This window comes from Numida meleagris, chromosome 13 (genome assembly GCF_002078875.1).
Source record: "Numida meleagris isolate 19003 breed g44 Domestic line chromosome 13, NumMel1.0, whole genome shotgun sequence".
NCBI lineage: Eukaryota > Metazoa > Chordata > Aves > Galliformes > Numididae > Numida > Numida meleagris.
Genome location: NC_034421.1, coordinates 3,109,983 through 3,126,325, shown reverse-complemented (window position 1 = coordinate 3,126,325; position 16,343 = coordinate 3,109,983). Strand labels below are relative to the sequence as shown.

At 46.6% G+C, this 16,343-nt stretch overlaps 1 protein-coding gene across 11 annotated transcripts in view; it reads left to right on the top strand.

Moving 5' to 3' along the window:
* The window catches only part of MAD1L1 (MAD1 mitotic arrest deficient like 1), a 380,749-nt gene that overhangs the window by 156,068 nt on the left and 208,338 nt on the right, over positions 1 to 16,343 (top strand). For all 11 annotated transcript variants that reach the window (XM_021412108.1, XM_021412106.1, XM_021412115.1 and 8 more), the window contains one exon: positions 16,118 to 16,206. In XM_021412108.1, the coding sequence (XP_021267783.1) occupies positions 16,118 to 16,206 (89 nt within the window). The remainder of the gene's footprint in view (positions 1 to 16,117; positions 16,207 to 16,343) is intronic.

Here is a 16,343-nt window from a genome sequence, read left to right as displayed (position 1 = left end):
CTAAATTCTATGCAGTCAACTTTGTATTGTCCTCGCTGGATGTACCAGAGGATAAATGTGCTGTTATGTTTGATGTGCATTTAAAAAAAAGAACAGCAAAACATTTCAAAGATTTCCTTTCTGACTTGCAGAGACTGGATTTTGAGCTTTTGGTTGCCTTCAAAAGCTTGTAGTATTAAACAAGCTGGCAAAGAGTTGGAGAAAGTGGAACTTACAGTGTTAAGGCATTAATTGGCCTTGTGCATCATCCATCAGCAGAGAAGAAAGAGGCAGTCGGTGTTCAGTGCCCATTCCCAAGGGTTACTGGGTGGAAAACTGCAGGACTTGGGATCTTCCTTGGAAAGGTTGCATCAGTCTCACACGAATAGGGTGTATTCTGTAGTGCTTTAGACTGTGGATTGCAGATTTTGGGGTGTGGACTTTATTCTGCATTTTGATTTTTGTTGGTAATTATAAGAAAATTGCTTCAAACAGAAGGAGAGAGGTCGTGTTTCCTCTTTTTCCCTTTAGAGCTACATCCTGACAGTCTAGCTCCTTCTTTTCACTGATGGTAGATGGTTCTCCTCCATCCCCCAGTGAAACCTCCCTGGTAGGGGAAGATTTCACTTCTTATTTCCTGCAGTGTGAGGTGGCAGAGGTCTGTCCCCTTTGGATGGGGCTGTTCTGTTCTCCACCTGCCCAGAGGCTCCAGCAATTATCCCGTCAGCTCTGCTCTCTTCCCTGCCACTGAACAAGAAGTTCTTTCCTTGTTTTGTTTTGTTTTTCTCCCTCCAGACCAGCACCTCACCTGGATGGCCTTATTTTCAGGCTCAGTTAAAGCCGGCACTTCAGCAATTCTTTGCCTAATTTGGATTGTTGGCATCTCTCCTTTCTTTCCATCCCTCTCCCAGTTTTTCACCTGTGATCCGCTTCTTGTTAAGTTGATGCTGAGCCTCCATGGCCGGGAGGATGCAGAGAAGTCTGCCTGCTCTGGGTGCTGATAGATGTGGATATTGCTTTTCATGAGCCATTCTGCAGGCAGGCCTATGGCTCTGAGGCAAAGAGAAAAAAAGCCTGTCAGGTGCTATTGTATTCTCTTTGGGCTGCTTTGGGGATAAACCTCTGTAGAGCTGACATCCCTGCTGCCACGCTGAAGAGTGCTAATGACTTTCCCACCTTCCCCAAAGCACTGGAAAGGAAGCGGTGTGTTCTAGGGCTCGTGAACTCGCTGGCTGGATCTCATCGATGAGCGTGTTGGGATTTCTCCTGTGCAATGGGGAGCGTCTTAGATGCCCCGGTAAATCTTTTTTCACATAGCAATGTTTAGATGTGAAATATTTGTAATCATCGGTCAGGATTGTGGCCTAAATAAGATGGAATCTGGATGCTCTGTGCCCGTGGGACAGGAGGTCCCAGTTCCAGGGCATCGTGCCCATAGGGATGATTCAAGGCAGCAGTGTGTGCTGTGGGGGACTCTGTGCTAGGCCAGGGTGTGAGTGACGTTGTGCCACAGGAGGGTGGGATGGACTGGCTGTGCTCAGTGCCATGGAGTACTGCAGCACATTGATGTGCAATGATTCCATTGCTTAGCTGCTAAAAATGAGTTGACTACTAGTAGGGAAAAAAAAAAAAGGAAAGGAAGAAAAGAAATTTAAATGTCTTCAGCTAATTGCAGTTGACAAGACAAAGGCAGTTTGACTTTCCAGTATTAATTAGCAAACCCATACTAATTAGCTTGTATAAGCACAATTCATGCTTCTTTCCCTAAATGCAATTAATATTGCAACTGAAGCCGTCTCTGGGCTGTGCCGCTCTATCATTAACATACCTTACCCTAATTAGACACGGCCAGTAGTGGCTGGAGAAATGAGTTTGTGATTACAACCATAAAAAATCCTCTAATATTTTATATCCTTCAGGGAACCTGAACCTTGAATTTATTTTCTGATTTAAGAAAAATTACCCTTATCGTTGTGCTGTGTAATTATAAGAATGAAACTTTGATTTTTCTCTCCCTCCAACCCCTCACTTATTTATTTTTCTTCATTCACAGTTTGAGTGCCTCCCTGTTAGGAGGGAGCAGTACCTGTGCGGTCTTCTGAGGGCTGGTACATGTCAGGGTCATTGCTCAGATGACGTAGCTGTCTCTCTCTCAGATTTGAGGATATTGTCTTTCTTTTCTTATTGCCTGAAATAATTTTTTTTTTTTTTTATTGCTGTGTGGATGTGTTTTGGTCCCTAAGCACGCTTCTTTTTTGTGTAAATATGTGCACTTTCTGACAATGTTAGCAGCGCTGGAAGTTTTCTCTACCAAGGGCAGTGCTCAGATAACTTTCTCTGCGGGACACACTGGGAGGTTCCATGTGGTATTTGCACCAATGGCTGCTTGTTTTGTGGTCACAGGATCTTAGTTCTCGTGGTACGCTGATTTAGTGCTCCAAGGGCATAGAGCTGTGGGCTAGCTTCACTGATGCTCAAGTATTATTTATGGAAAAATCTTTCCTCTTTTATATTGGTTTTCTTTCTTTCCCTGAAGGAGGGAAGCAGAAGACTGTCATTTTTTTTCTAATTTTCATTTGCCTTTTTCATCTCCCCGTATGGCCAGGAGAAAACTGCGTGGCTCAAGCTTACCATCCAAGCAACCACTGCGATCCCGGATCTCACACTTTCTTTCACTCTGGTTCTGTAGCATAGGGCATTAATGTCAAGATTTTTTTCCCTGTCATTAATCCCTGAGGGAAGCAAGCCTGGTATTATAAAAGTATCACATGTATTTTCATTGCCCAGAGGTGCTCTGGCTATCGTTGGCTTTCATCTTCAAAAGGCAGCTTGGCCCAGGTGGGCTCTGAAATCTATAGACTGCTCATTGGACCAAATGACATTTAATCCTCCAGCAGATTAAAAAGGATGGCTATAAGAATGAGAAGTGCTTAGCGGGGTTGGAAGAAAAGAAGATCTGAAGTCCAAGGATGTAGTCATCACAAAATGAATGGCATAAACTGAGTGTCCTTACAGAAGAAATAGAGACACCTCAGAATGAAAATGACGAGCTCCCCTTGCCTGAAGTAAATGTATTTGCTAACCCTCTGCAAGGAACAGGAGACCTTTATTTAAGGGCAGCAGGTCAGGAATAGTTAAGGAGCCAAATCGTGTGTTCAGTCTGAAACCGTAGTGTTTGGGATTAACTTAAATGTCAGTGACTAGCTACACTGATGCTTATCAGGAGAAATAATGAAGACTGTAAGGAGGATACATGGGAGAAATCAGCTCAGAGGACAAGGCGTGATGTGGTTGGGAACAGGCTGCTAACTGGAGAGCAACGTGGAGACATTGCAGGAGTTTGGGAACATCAAAACTGGCATCGATGCACGGGGCACAAGAAATGCACACAGCTCATGGGCCATTTCTATTGCTACTGAAAGACTTCACTTCCGAGTGGCTGCATCAGACCTCCAGAGCATCAAGAACTGTGACTTTTGACACTTAAGAGAAATACAAAGTGAGGTTCAAATTTTTTTTATTTTTATTTTTTTTAAGATTTACAAACTCTTACTTTTCAGATGGTAACAGAAGTGAACTTCAGTATAGGAGATCTGCCCTAGATAATGAGGCAATATAATGGATTTAATTCTTGCTTAAGAGCTATTAAACATAAAGCAAGAAATAGACAAGACACAGAAATGGCAAAACTGATGCTCGCTGGTGGAGATGTTAATTCTCTGTATTATCTACAGTGGGCAGAAATTAAACGTGGGATTAGAGTACAAAGCCATGTCAGTTACGAATGGAAATGAAGCTTTGCCAGAACGTATACAGGACCAGCAGGCTGGGAGGGGAAGGCAAGTGACCGACTGGCGCAGAAATTCTCCATCTATCAAAAATCTCTTTCATCGTTTCCAAATTGATTTAGCAGGATGACAGCAAACCTCCCCAGCACTTGACAGATGTTGTACTAGCGCCTTACGTGAGAGTAGCAAGCCCGGGACGGATGGACAGCGTGTCATTCAGCTGAGCAGCAGCGTGAACACAGCGGTGCTTTTTTAGTAAGGCAATTTTAGGGGAATAGCCTAAATCAGGGTTGAAAATCATGATTGAAAATCAGATTGAAAAATATGTATCGGGTTATAAAAAAGCAGCAAAACGTTGATCCGGAATGAGATGATGTAGTAACAGAAGACTGGAAGAGGACTCTTTAGGTGACGAAGTCTGATCCTTGGGCAACTGAGGCAATTGCAGCATGCGGTTTAGTTCATAAATTTATCAAGCTTGTCTTGAAAATACTTAATTTGTTTGTCCCGTTCTATCACTGAAAGCCTACCCTGACAGCTAGAAATTTTCTCAGTTCTAGCTGGAAATATATGTGCAGTTAGTATCCTTTTTGGTATGTGTTGATATTCTTCTTAAACTACAGTGACTGTTCTTCCTCCCTCATATTTATGTGGGGACATATTTATAGAGAACAGTTGTTCTCTCCCAGCATTTCACTTGCCCAGGTTAAACAAATCAAGCTCTTCCCATGTTCTCTTAGAACAGGTTCTTCAGCCTGCTCTGGAACCTTGCAGCTGTCTTTACACCTCTTCCCATTTTACTTTGCTTCCTTCAAAGATCAGTAAGCAGCGTGGTCACATTGTTCCAGGTGATGTTTCAGCAGTGGCTGCTGCAGAAACACCAGAGCATCCGATGCATCACGAACCTGCCTGTGCTGAACAGAGAGCTCAGAGTAGCTCTTCTTTTCCTACATGAGAGCTCGCTCTCGAGTGCTTGTTGTAAACAAGTACATTAAAATTAGTCCTGCTTGTTCCCCATGATGCAGGTATTCCAGCGAGCTCTGAGGAGCAGAGGCAGAATTTTCCCTCCTCTCTTAGTATAGGAGGTGATGAATGGCCGTGGTTGGTTGTGTGCTGAGTGTTCCACCCTGCAGAATTCGTGTCCAACATACAAAGCTGTGGCAACGTCAGAAACATCTCTGCAAAGCAGAGCTGTGGGTGCAGTGGGGTGGTGGTGGATGAGTGCTACCCAGCTGCCTACAGACCGGAGAGATGATCGGTACGATAGACTTTCACATGCTGATATCTAGTTGTGATTATAATGAGGTTAGAAGAAGAGACTCAGTCAATTTTTGAGGTTTCTCTCGAGCCAGACGCATGGGATCGAGCAGTCCATTCGCTTCAGATTAAAAAGAAATAAACAGTCTGTTTAAAAGTCCCATTACACAAATGAAGCTGCTGTTGGATCCATTAGCGTTCGATGGAACTCGGCAGCACTGGTTGTTTCCAACAGGCCTGCTGGTGTTTTCTCCTGGAAGATGGTAACAGCTGACTCAGGGTTACAGGTGTTCCACACAGCAGTGGGAGAAACACAGGAGCCTGAGGTGTCGAGGTGTGTGCCCCTAACCCCGAGCTGCACCGGCACGTGCTTTTGGTAAAAAGGATGACGGTGAGTGAGCGCTGCTCGGCTCAGAGCTGAGTTAATGCTCTCACCTTTGCATTGCAGGGCTGTAACTGGAACAAGGACTAGAGCTTTTTTTTTTATTTTTATTTTTATCTTCAGCTGTTGGAGCAGAGGAGAAAAACGGATCATTTTCCTGAGCAGGGGGCAGTGCTGTGCTGTGATTAGAGCAGTCCCGTTGCTGGTGTCACTGCAGAGTGAGTTACACTGAGATACTGGGTGAAATAAAATGAGTGGGACAGGGATGTTATCAGAGGCCACATTATAGCAGGCACAGCCTTAAGACACGAAAGGCATAATTAACAGGCATGTAAATACTGTGCATTTCCAGGCTTCATTCACCATCACATGAAATTGATGGGCAACCTCAGACTTGTGTTGAGTGGGGGGAAAATCGGGTGAGATTCAGCAGTTTCTGCCCCTTCTGCCTCGCCTCAGAGGCAGCTTGGAGGAACGTGTGCTGTTAGTGCACTACAAGGAACAAAAGGAGGACTTGGAACAGTCAGGTTTGGATGACACAAGGTAATCCTTGGTCTCCATCTTGCTTGTGGCAAGGAAAGAAACTGCTTTCCTCCTGCTTCCGCAGTCGTGGGGCTGTAGCTGCACCAGAAGAGGGCCAGATGGAAAGGTCTGAGCAGAGAGAGGCGATTCTGCAGGCACAGCTCATCCGGAGCAGGCTGTGCAGTGCTAGCTGCTGGATTTAGGGGGCACTGAGGGCGTGCTCGGTGGTCGTGCCTGCAGATCAGGGATAGCTGAATGCTTTTCTTCTTGCCCAGGGCTGGGTTTGTGTGTACCGAGAGTGAGGTAAAAGCTTACAAACTTTGCTTCAAGACTGCCTTAGTCCTTGCACTGGCAGCCTAATCAGCTTGCTGCACTATTTGTTTTGCTTTCGATCCCTGTGTGTCCGCGTGCCCTTAGAAGAGCTTGTTCCTGGTGGTTGTTGCCGTTGGCTGTGGGAGGTGGGTGGGACTGTTGGCGGGTTCTGTCAGGGCAGCTGAGTCCTCCAGCAGGAGCTGTGAAGCCTAATTTATCCACAGAGACACGGAGATCATAGAGCAGAATTCTTCCTATGACCTCTTGGTAAATAATGAATGGCATAGCCCTGCCTTTTTGGAATCGCTTAATTGAGGCTGACAACTCTTTGTTGTACTACAGGATCTAGCTTGTCAGGAGAATTTTAACTTATTTATGAATATTTCATTAACCTCTAAAGACTGGCTGTATAAAATCAAGCTCCTGCCAGGCCCTGTCCTGTTGATGGTGTATTCAGTGCTAATGTCATCCTCGGCACATCTCTTACACCTTCCCTTCCCTCAGAGCGAAGTGTCGGAGCTTATTGTTGGTGGCAGCAGGAACATGTTCACCAAAGGTTAAAATGCCAGGTTTCTGTTTTGGCACCAGAACTGAACATGAGGGAATTGATTTTTTGCTTTTTGTTCTTTGATTGCTTGCTGGCAGCTGAAGGAGAACACAGGCATAATCCCAAGAGGCTGAAATGGGCAGAGCAATCTTGGCAGGCACTATAACCTTTGCTATTTTGCCCAGGGAGAGAGATTTCCCACTTCTTACACATTAAAAGCCTGCTGCGCGTTGTGGCAGGAGGTCCACATGATGGGTCATTTAGCTGAAAACATGAGTGCTCTTAAATCTCCTGCTCTTAGTCTGTGCTTCAGGAAGAGTTTGGGAACAAGGCTCCTCCAAGCGTCTGCCGCTTTCTGGGAGGTGGCAGGAAGGCTCAGTCACGAGATCTGCCCATTTCCCACAGCGCTGGCCGCGTCCCCATCCTCATGCTGCCCATCCCTGGGCCTTCACATGATGGGCAGCATGAGGATGGGGTTGGGGTCCCCTCGCCCACCCTCTCTCTGCAGAGATGTGCTGGCAAACTGCAACGCGGGGCTGGAGCTGTTCATTAAAGCGTTGAAGTACAGGCTGTGGGTTGTTCCATGGGAGCTGGAAGAAGAGGATTACGTTCAGTTTTGCAGCCTAGCACTCAGTGAAGGCTCCTTTGCTCTCAGCATTCAGCAGAGATTGATTCCACTGTATTTAGGTTAGGAGACGAAGGAACAAAAATGGATGTTCGATTCCTCCTTCCTTTCCTCTTTGATCCTCTTCCTAGGTGGTTGGTTGAAATGCGTAGGTTCTTCTCTGACTGTTCATTATGTGATGATTTTTCAACAAGAAAACTGATGGGGAGGAGGGAGAGGTGGGATTACAGCTACCGTTTCATGAGCATTTCTTGACTGAATGCCCCAGAAACTGCTCAAAGGTATATTTTCAGGAAACAAGCAGTATTCAGACTTTGTGTGGAGGAGGTACAATGTCTTCGCAGGCTTATTTGTTGCTTTGCCACTGAGTTATAGCTGCTTCTAGTGAAAGTTCCTACTTGTTGTTTGCCTTGAGAACAGCCACCTCCATTGCAGCAGTGCCACTGGATGAGGTTGCAGAGCATTGAGTGCTGAAGCCTTGGAAGTTCCCTAAAAGGTCTGTTACCCTGTGCTTGGTGCTCTGACAGGTAGGAGGTGTCAGCCAGTTCAGCCTAGTTACACTGGAGTTTCAGACTCTCAGTGGACACTGTCTGTTTTGCTCTCCCTGCTGGGAGGAATTTCTGGTAGTAATTAAAGGGAACAGTCATCTGCAAGCTGGTGGAAGTGGTGGAGTGAGGCTGATAGCAGGAGAGAGGCTCTGAGCTGAACGGACGTGGAAATGAATGAGCGTAGGGGTCTGAGCATGGAGCGGCCATGAATTTTTGGCTGTTGCGTGGCAGTGCCTGGTTTGTGGGCCTGGGATCTGCAGCAGGGGGGAGAGGACCTGCATTCATTCCTTCTTTTGGAGCAGGGAGTTGAAATCTGTGATGACATTACCATGAGTAAACCCATGGGTTCAAACCACCATCTCCGCTTCTTTTGCATTGTGTCTTTTGCTCTGGGTATATGCTCCACTTCCCCTTGGACTGCCCAGCTTTGTTAATCTCCGAGGCAGCTCCCATCTTCATGAGATGTCCACTGATGCCTGTTTCCAGCCTGTCACCTCTCAGACGTGCGGTTTAATTTTCAGGTAGCTCTGCGTGAAGCCAGGACTCGCACTTGTTGATCCTTGTGGGTCCCCTCCAGGCCAGGTTACTGCATGATTCTATTTCACACCCATCCCAGAGCGCAGTAAAGAAAGGAAAACAGCATGAATTGAGGAAGAAAGCTCAAGGAGAGAAAAACGTCCAAGCAGTTGTATGTTGGCACCCACACGATGAGTGGTGACGTGGGTGATGTGCTGCTGATGTGCTGTGCCGCTGGCCGTGGCAGCTGCCTGCAGACTGAGCACCAGGCAGAGTGCTCCTCCTGCGTGCCGGGCAGGCTCCGTCCCGACCCACTGTGGTTGTGTCTGTGCCACCCGTGGGCACAAAGAGCCCCCAACGTTGTGCTGCAAGGGTTGTTCAGACGCTTTGTGCACGCCCTGCTGTGCCTGAGATCCCACATCTCAAGTCTTGGGGTGTTGCAGCAGGAGATTAAAAAGCAAGAGAGAAAATAAATATTTTCCTGATTCTTCTCTTAAGTATTCCAGACAGGAGTCTTTGAAACAGATCATCTGAGCGATGGGTTAAGCACCTCCAATTAGACAATATTGCTCATCAAGAATAATGTGCTGCTGTGCGGAGCACCTGCGGGTGCGGAGCTGTGCTGGGGCACAGAGGGTGAGGTACCAGCTGGGCTGGGAGCTGGCAGGGAAAGGGAGCTGGGAGGTGGCAGGGAGCTGGGAGGTGGCAGGACACGGAGGGCTGGCGGCTCGCAGCTTGGGGTGCAACAGGAGTCACACAGGGGCAGTTTTCGGGCAAAGTTTGGGGAAGGATGTGGGGCGTGAGCGCCTCAGCTCCCTGCGTGGGCTGTGGGTAGGGGATGCTTCCTTAATGCCTACAGCTCAGGCTGATGGTTGATGCTGGTCTTACGTGGCTGTTGGAAGTCTGGGACCTCTGTGGCCTTGGCCTTATTTTGCATTGCGCAAACCATTCCCTGTAGTAACCTGTACCTTTGTGACTACGTATGGGAGCCTTGGAGGGTAAGCAGCTGTGAGCAGTGTGCCTGTGCATGCAGCCGCTGCCGGCAGGGCTGTGCTCCTTTGCAGCAGGGCTCGTTTGGGCTCGCTGGACCCGTTTGGAGTCGCACCAAGTCGCGATGCTGCAGCACAATGTAGAGGGAGGTGTGTGAGGAAAAGCTGCAGGCTGCCTGCAGATCGGGAATCGGAGGGGAGAGAGGTGAAAGCTCGTTAGGGCTCCCTTGGGGTAGATGAATTAGTTAATGACTATGCTTTGCTTTGAAAATGCAAATGCTGTGTCAGAGCTGAGTCTGATTATAATAATCAATCTTTCTTTTGAGAGGGCGCAGGAGTCGGGGAGGGGGAGAGAGTGATGAGGCTGGGGCTGAATTTGTAGATGGCAGCTCCGAGTTCCTCTGCCGTCATTGAGGAAACCTGCTGCTGCCAGGAGGTCGGGGAGAGGCAGAGCTGTGCTGGGAGGAATGATCCCTGCCAGCCTGGTGGCTGCTCGGCAGGCTGCCGGTAATTCTGTAATTTTGTTCCCTGTGATTGTCCTGGCTGGCGAGGGAGGGGCTGGCGCGGCTCCTGCGTGCCAGCTACCCCTGCTAATGGGAAAGATAGAAACTGCCTCCTAAGCAGGATCCTCGGGGGATGGAAGGAGGGGAGGGCGGCTGCTGCCGGCGTCCAGCAGTGACAGCTCCTTCTCCCCTGGCACTTCATTCGTTTGTAGCAAGCGTTCCTAGTAATTACACCTCTTAATTTAGGAGAGCGAGTGGGAGAAAGGAATATAAATTTGTGAATTAACTTTAGAGATTGGAAATAGGGCAAGTGAACCTTCTCTCTGGGAGATTATATTTGGAAATGAAATAGAATGACATTCAGTATAAACTTGAAAAATTGCTCTCTTTTTACTGCAACAGGAGGAGAAAAAACACAATCCAGACTGTATTGGAGAGAGGCAGAAGTCAGCATATGTCCATTTCCCCGACTGTGTGTATCTACAATAATATATATGCATGAGTACGTTCTCGGTACTGTTTACTGGAAGGCTGCTTCTAGCCCTGTCTTCTCAGTGATAAAAGCATGCCAAGTTTGTTACAGATTAGCTAACCCGTAGAGAGCAGCAACTCTCATCTAGCTCGCCTTTGTCTTCAAAGAGAAAAAAAAAAAAGATATACTATTTTGCTTTAACCAAAAGGGAAAGAGGTGGTTCTGAAACACTTTTTATTGAATATCTGATTTTCTTTGGTTTTATTGCTTTTGTTCTGCAATAGCATCGAGGACTAATTTCCCCCCAAAATGCACCAGCTAATTCCGGTCTGCTTGGCCTGTTTGTGAAAGACGAGTGATATTCTGTCTTGCAAACGTTGTCCTAGTTCTTTGAAGAAGAGTTTGGCTAAAGACTGGAGGTGAGTGTTTCATTAAGAAACCTGGTGAGGCTCCGTTCTCCTCCTCTGCAGGCATTGAAAGAGAGCAGCCCTTCTGCCCTGGGTGCACGGAGGAGCTGATGCTGCTTTTGCTGAGCAGAATGATCGATGGAAGCGCTCAGCATGGTGTTTTACTGCCTTGTAGTATTGCTGGACACCCAAATTAAGCTCACTGGTGTTTATGTACGTTGGATTTCTGACCTGACACCGTGTTTGTAAGTCTGTAGACATCAGGAGGTCACCAAGCTTGTTGTGCTCGTCTGTGGGGAGAGAGGTAAACAACATCCTTAGTGCTTGTGCATCCTTTGGAGAGAAGCAAGCTCACGTCGCTACAGGGAGTGGTGGGTGGGCTCCTGGGGAGCCAGAGTGTGCCTGCGTTCCAGCCGCAGCAGATGGGTCACACTCAGGGCCCTATTTCTCTGTCCTCGTCTGTTTTAGCACCCGCTTCCAAATCCGCTTGGTTTTCATACACTTAAATATTTATGTATTTAAATAGCTTGCTAAATTGTGTTGAGACTTGTAGTCAAACAGAACCTCTCAATTCACCTTTCCATGCTGGCTCTGTGCAATTCAGTGCCTATTTATCTCTGCCTTTTAAAATCAGCTCTTTTGCTGAGGAAGGCCTTTCAAAGGATGTTGCATCAGCCCATTGTTAACTAAACCTTTAGGCATTTATAATGGATTCAGCATTTCCTGCTTTTTACAGCTCCAAGAATGCTGAATGACGTGCAGACACACTTCATCAGGATAAGATTGCTGTATCAGCCCCTCACTAAAATGCGCTCATTATTCAAATAATGGCTATATGTTTCCAGCATGTGTTCTATGAAATACGTGTACATGATGTGAGAAAATAACTGGCCTTTTTTTCAGCGGGCAAATCCTGACTTTAGCAGTGAGCTGGAGTACTTTAGACCGAGTCCTTTATGAATTTCACTGCTTAAAATGTGGCACCTGAACGGGGATTTGGCCATTATTTTGGGCAGCGTGTTCCAATTTTCAGAAGTCCACAAGCGTGGTTTACGAGGGAGACTGATTTAATTTAGAAGCTTAAATCTGTAATAGATGCCATTGGAAGAGGAGTGTGGGCTGTGGGTGAGTGGGATGCTTTGGAAATGCTCATCTTTACCAACACTGAGGCCCACCAGAGTCAAGTGGGAGGAACAGCAGGTCCGTGGCACTGCAGAGACTCAGAGTATGTGCTTGGGTGGGGACAAATATGGGTCAGCAATGACAAATGCCTTAAATATATGGAGTAAATCTGATCTCTAAAATAAAATTCTATTTCTTCTAGCTGTCAGGGGTTGAATTTGTAATTTTATATTTCCCCTGTCATCTCAAAGATCTTGAAATAAGTCGTACAGAAGGGAAAACCAGAGAGGAGCACATTTTCTCCGGTGCTGTGGGTGTTTGCTATGTCATTAACACTTGGAGGAGAGCCGCCATCTTGAAGTCCTGCCCAGGCAGGTTGAAAAGTAAGGCTGAAGGAAGAAAGAGACTCCATTTAATTAAGCACTAGATGAAAATCTGTGTTCTTCTTTCCTTCTCAGATGGTAAGCAGTGATGACAGCGTTTATTTTGGAAAAAATATTTGCATTTGACCTTTTGGGCTATTTGCGTATGTGGTCATTCTGAAATTATTCTGTATACTAGATGTGCCCGGATCTTTTTCAATTGACAGTAATGAAGCTAGGCTGAAATTCACGCTTGTGAAGTAAGAGAGGAGAAAGGGTTCTGGATAAATGCTATCAATTTAGGTTGAGAGCAATAGGCTCCAGTGTGCTCTGAAAAGAGAACATTGCATAGTCAAAATGTTAAGTACCTGTTTACGTGTTTTATTCACGAGTCATGGGCTCTGACACCACTCATTACTCTGCCCTTTCTAGTGTCATAAAAACCTTGGATAACTCTGATTTTTTTTTTTTTTAGGAAAAAAAACAAGTTTGGCTTCTTTTCATATTGCTGATAGATCCGGTATAATGGGGCAGTCACTGGGGCTGATCATAGGCAACGTTAACCCTGAGGTTCTGAAGAGCTGCAGGTCTCTATTGTGTAGTTTTTGGAGTAAGAGGTACAATGCAGTGTTATGGGGCAGCGTGTTCTCCCTCTGCTCTCAGTGCTGGTTAGAGGAGCTAAAGGATCGGAGCTGACCTGGGTCGTTTGGTAATAGATGGAGAAATACAGCAATGAGCAGGAATTTAAGCAGTGTTCCCTTCTCTCTACTGGGAAATGGCTTCTACTCACTTAATGTATACCTAGTAATAAGAGTTTAGATCAGCCAGTTACAAAAAATTATTGATAAAAGTTGGAGGAGTTTAGCCCAGAAAGTGGAAAAGCCTGCATGGCTGGTAAACAAGAGAGAGCAGGCCTGGAAACTGATGGAGCACGAGGGGTGTGCTGGGAAATAGACAATGAAAAACAAGAGCCTGTTCCATTCCGTATCCTTTCTTGGGACTGTTCTTTGCCACTTGTACCAAGTGAACAGACAGGGACAGACAGTGCCGCCGCAGTGCGTCATTCCCTGCTTGTCCCCCGCTCCCAGGAGCTGTCCTGAGAGACAGGCAGGTGCAGCTGCACACGAGGAAGGCTCGATCAACAGATTCCTCCTTCTTTGCTCTTTTGGCTGTTCTCTTCGTTCTTCTGTGAGGACCTCGTTGCTTGTGCTGTGCTGCCTTCAGAAAACCAAAACTGGATGCCAACAAGAAGCTGCTTCGGCTTCTCTCAGCTGACTTCCTTTTTGCCTTGAAAGAGACATAGGCAACGTTATTAATATTCTCTGTGAGACTGGCAGGCAGGGACGTTTTCCTTGCTGAAACCCCAACAATTGAAGGAAACAAGCAGCAAGTTTTTTTTTTTTTAATGAAATATTTAATGCCATAACCATTTTTTCCTTTCTTTCATTTTTTTGTAAAAGACGAATGAGATTTTGATGTCAGTAATTTGTGATGGCACAAAGTTGTGCCTTGGCCTGAACTTGAAACTCTCCTGCAGCTCCAATCAGCGCCGTGCAGCACTGTCCCACCAGGGCCAGTTGGTGCCACCACATTCACATTGCGCCCTCCTCTCCCCGGGACGTCAGATTTACAGCCCACTAGTTTTGGCTCATGAGAATTAGGAGGACACAGAAATGGCTTAAAGCGCCGTTACAGACCCCGTGCCCTTCCCTCCTCACTCTGACAAACCCAGCGGAATCTCATCGTGCCGCCACAGAGCGTACCTGGCACGAATTTGTCACCGCTCGATCTCAAGCAAGATGTGCACTGATGCTTTTCACTGCAGCGCTCGCTTCAGTGTGTGTGCATTCAGTCTCTCATCTCCCTTTCCCACTGCACACTCCATTTTTCCTCTCTGCGCAGGAAACACAGGAGCCCCCCTCTTGCAGCAGCAGCTCGCTGGCCCTTCCCCTCCGCCCCCACTTCCCCGCAAGGCAGCAGTGATTTATCTGCTCGTGTCAATGAGCAGGTGGCACTTGGACTCAAGGCTGAGCCCGCTTAGCGTGTGATAAATAACATATTCACCAGCCCCTCCATCTTCAAATGCTGTCCACATGCAGTCCGAAAGCAGCAGAAAAAGCAGACACATCCATCCTTCAGCAGACCTGGGAACCATGAGATATGATGAGGTCTTCCCTGCTAGGAGCAGGTTGGAACTGAAGGCTGCTCCTCGTCCCGGTACCTTTTATTCACATTCCTGGAACTATCTGGAGCGCTTGCTTTATCCCCAGCCATCTGTGATGAGCTGAGCTGGGAGAGATAAGCTCAGTAATCAGAAAATTGAAGGAAGCATTTCTGGCTGTGATAATCTTATCAGGCAGCTAATATACATTAACATTTGTACAGCCTGATGGTGCAGGTGGGCCTTGCTTTATTATTATTTTTTTTTCCTAGATGCCTTTTGACAGGAAAGAGAGAATGCAGGGCTTTGGGGTGCCAGAGAGAAATTTGGCCAAGAACTCAGCTCTGCCTGCTCCAGTGCTATGCCCTTGGAAAGGGGAGGGAGAAGAACGCAGACATCCCTTTCCGGCTAACAGTGCTGCCATGTTCTGTCTGTCTTTCCTGGTAATTATGGAAGGGCAAAGAGGCAGTATGTCGAGATTTCAGTTCTGACCGAGCAGTAGAACTGCACATATCAATGTGCTCTTCTTACTTGAGAAACTGGGGAATTTCTGTTAACTTGCTTCCATTGCACAAAGTTCACCTTTCCAATGTGATTTTTCTCTACCAATCTAATCAGTGCTGTTCAAGGGAATTATTTCTCTGATACTGAGCTGTCTGTGGTCGTAAGTTCTGCATTGCTAATTAGGGTTGAATTGCTTATGGTTTTCCTTCTGCGTGGAAAAAATACAGTGCTTGTCCCTAGATGTATGAGGGGAATTAGTTATCAGCTGCAAAAAACAGAGGACAAGGAAGTCCGAACTCCGAATGAGATCTAGGGAAAAGGTGCTGGGATAGAAGTTGTGTGTCCTCCAAGTACTTTTTCTGCTTACAGTTCAGGATAAATTGCTTTCTGAGAGGTCTAGAAACAAGTAACGTGGCTTAATCATCTGTGCCTTGTCTTGGTAGCTGGATTAGGGGTACAGTCAGGGAGCCTGGGAATGGTTGAGTCTGGGTAAGAAGTTTTCGTGTCTGTGGAGTTTTAAAGTATTTTCTTGTGAGTTCTTCCCAAAGAAGTCCAAAGGCAGAAAGTATTCTTAATTGCTTCTTTGTTCCACCAGACCTACCTGAGCAGCTTGAGCTAGAAATGTATATTGGAAAGCGCTGAAATATTCCCTGGTGTTTTCCATTCAGTGTGTGTGTGTCAGCCTTGTTCTGGACGAGACACCATAATCCTGTGGCTCATTTCTTTATGGGAGGAATTGATGCTAAATGAGGTTGAACTGTCAATACTTAATCTTGGGTACCAGATAGCTCCTAATACCACACAAATAATTTTCTGCATCCAGTTATGCATTAGGGATGGGTTGGGGAAATCTCTAAGAAGGAAACAGGAGCTCTACTTAAAACACAATCAGCTTGTTGTGCCTCATCTGCCTCGGAGAAAATGTTGGGGAAGGCAAAAGGGAGTGCAGGGCGAAGGAGGATTAACTGAGGTTTTGGCATTCACTGCGTGACGAGTTGTCAGTATCCTGAGAGGGATCTGACCTGTGCAAGATGTCATGATTCCTTCCTCCTTCCTTTGCTCTTCTCATGTCTCTATTCCCCCGTTGGCACTGAGGAACTCATACCTTTTCTCTTCTGCAGCTGGAGGTGGAGATGAAGGTCCTGAAGTCTCGAGAGTGCACCGCAGAGCAGAGTACTTTCATCACCAAGGAGGAGGTTGACACACTCAGGTGAGCAAAGCAAGGGCAAAGCTGGGAAGATTCTGCTGCTCTCAGTGGAGCTAAGGAGAAGGGAAAGCCCAAGCTGGTTTCAGTGTCTGCTAACGTTACTGCTATCCTATGGTGGAGCACTACATAAAGGACCTCAT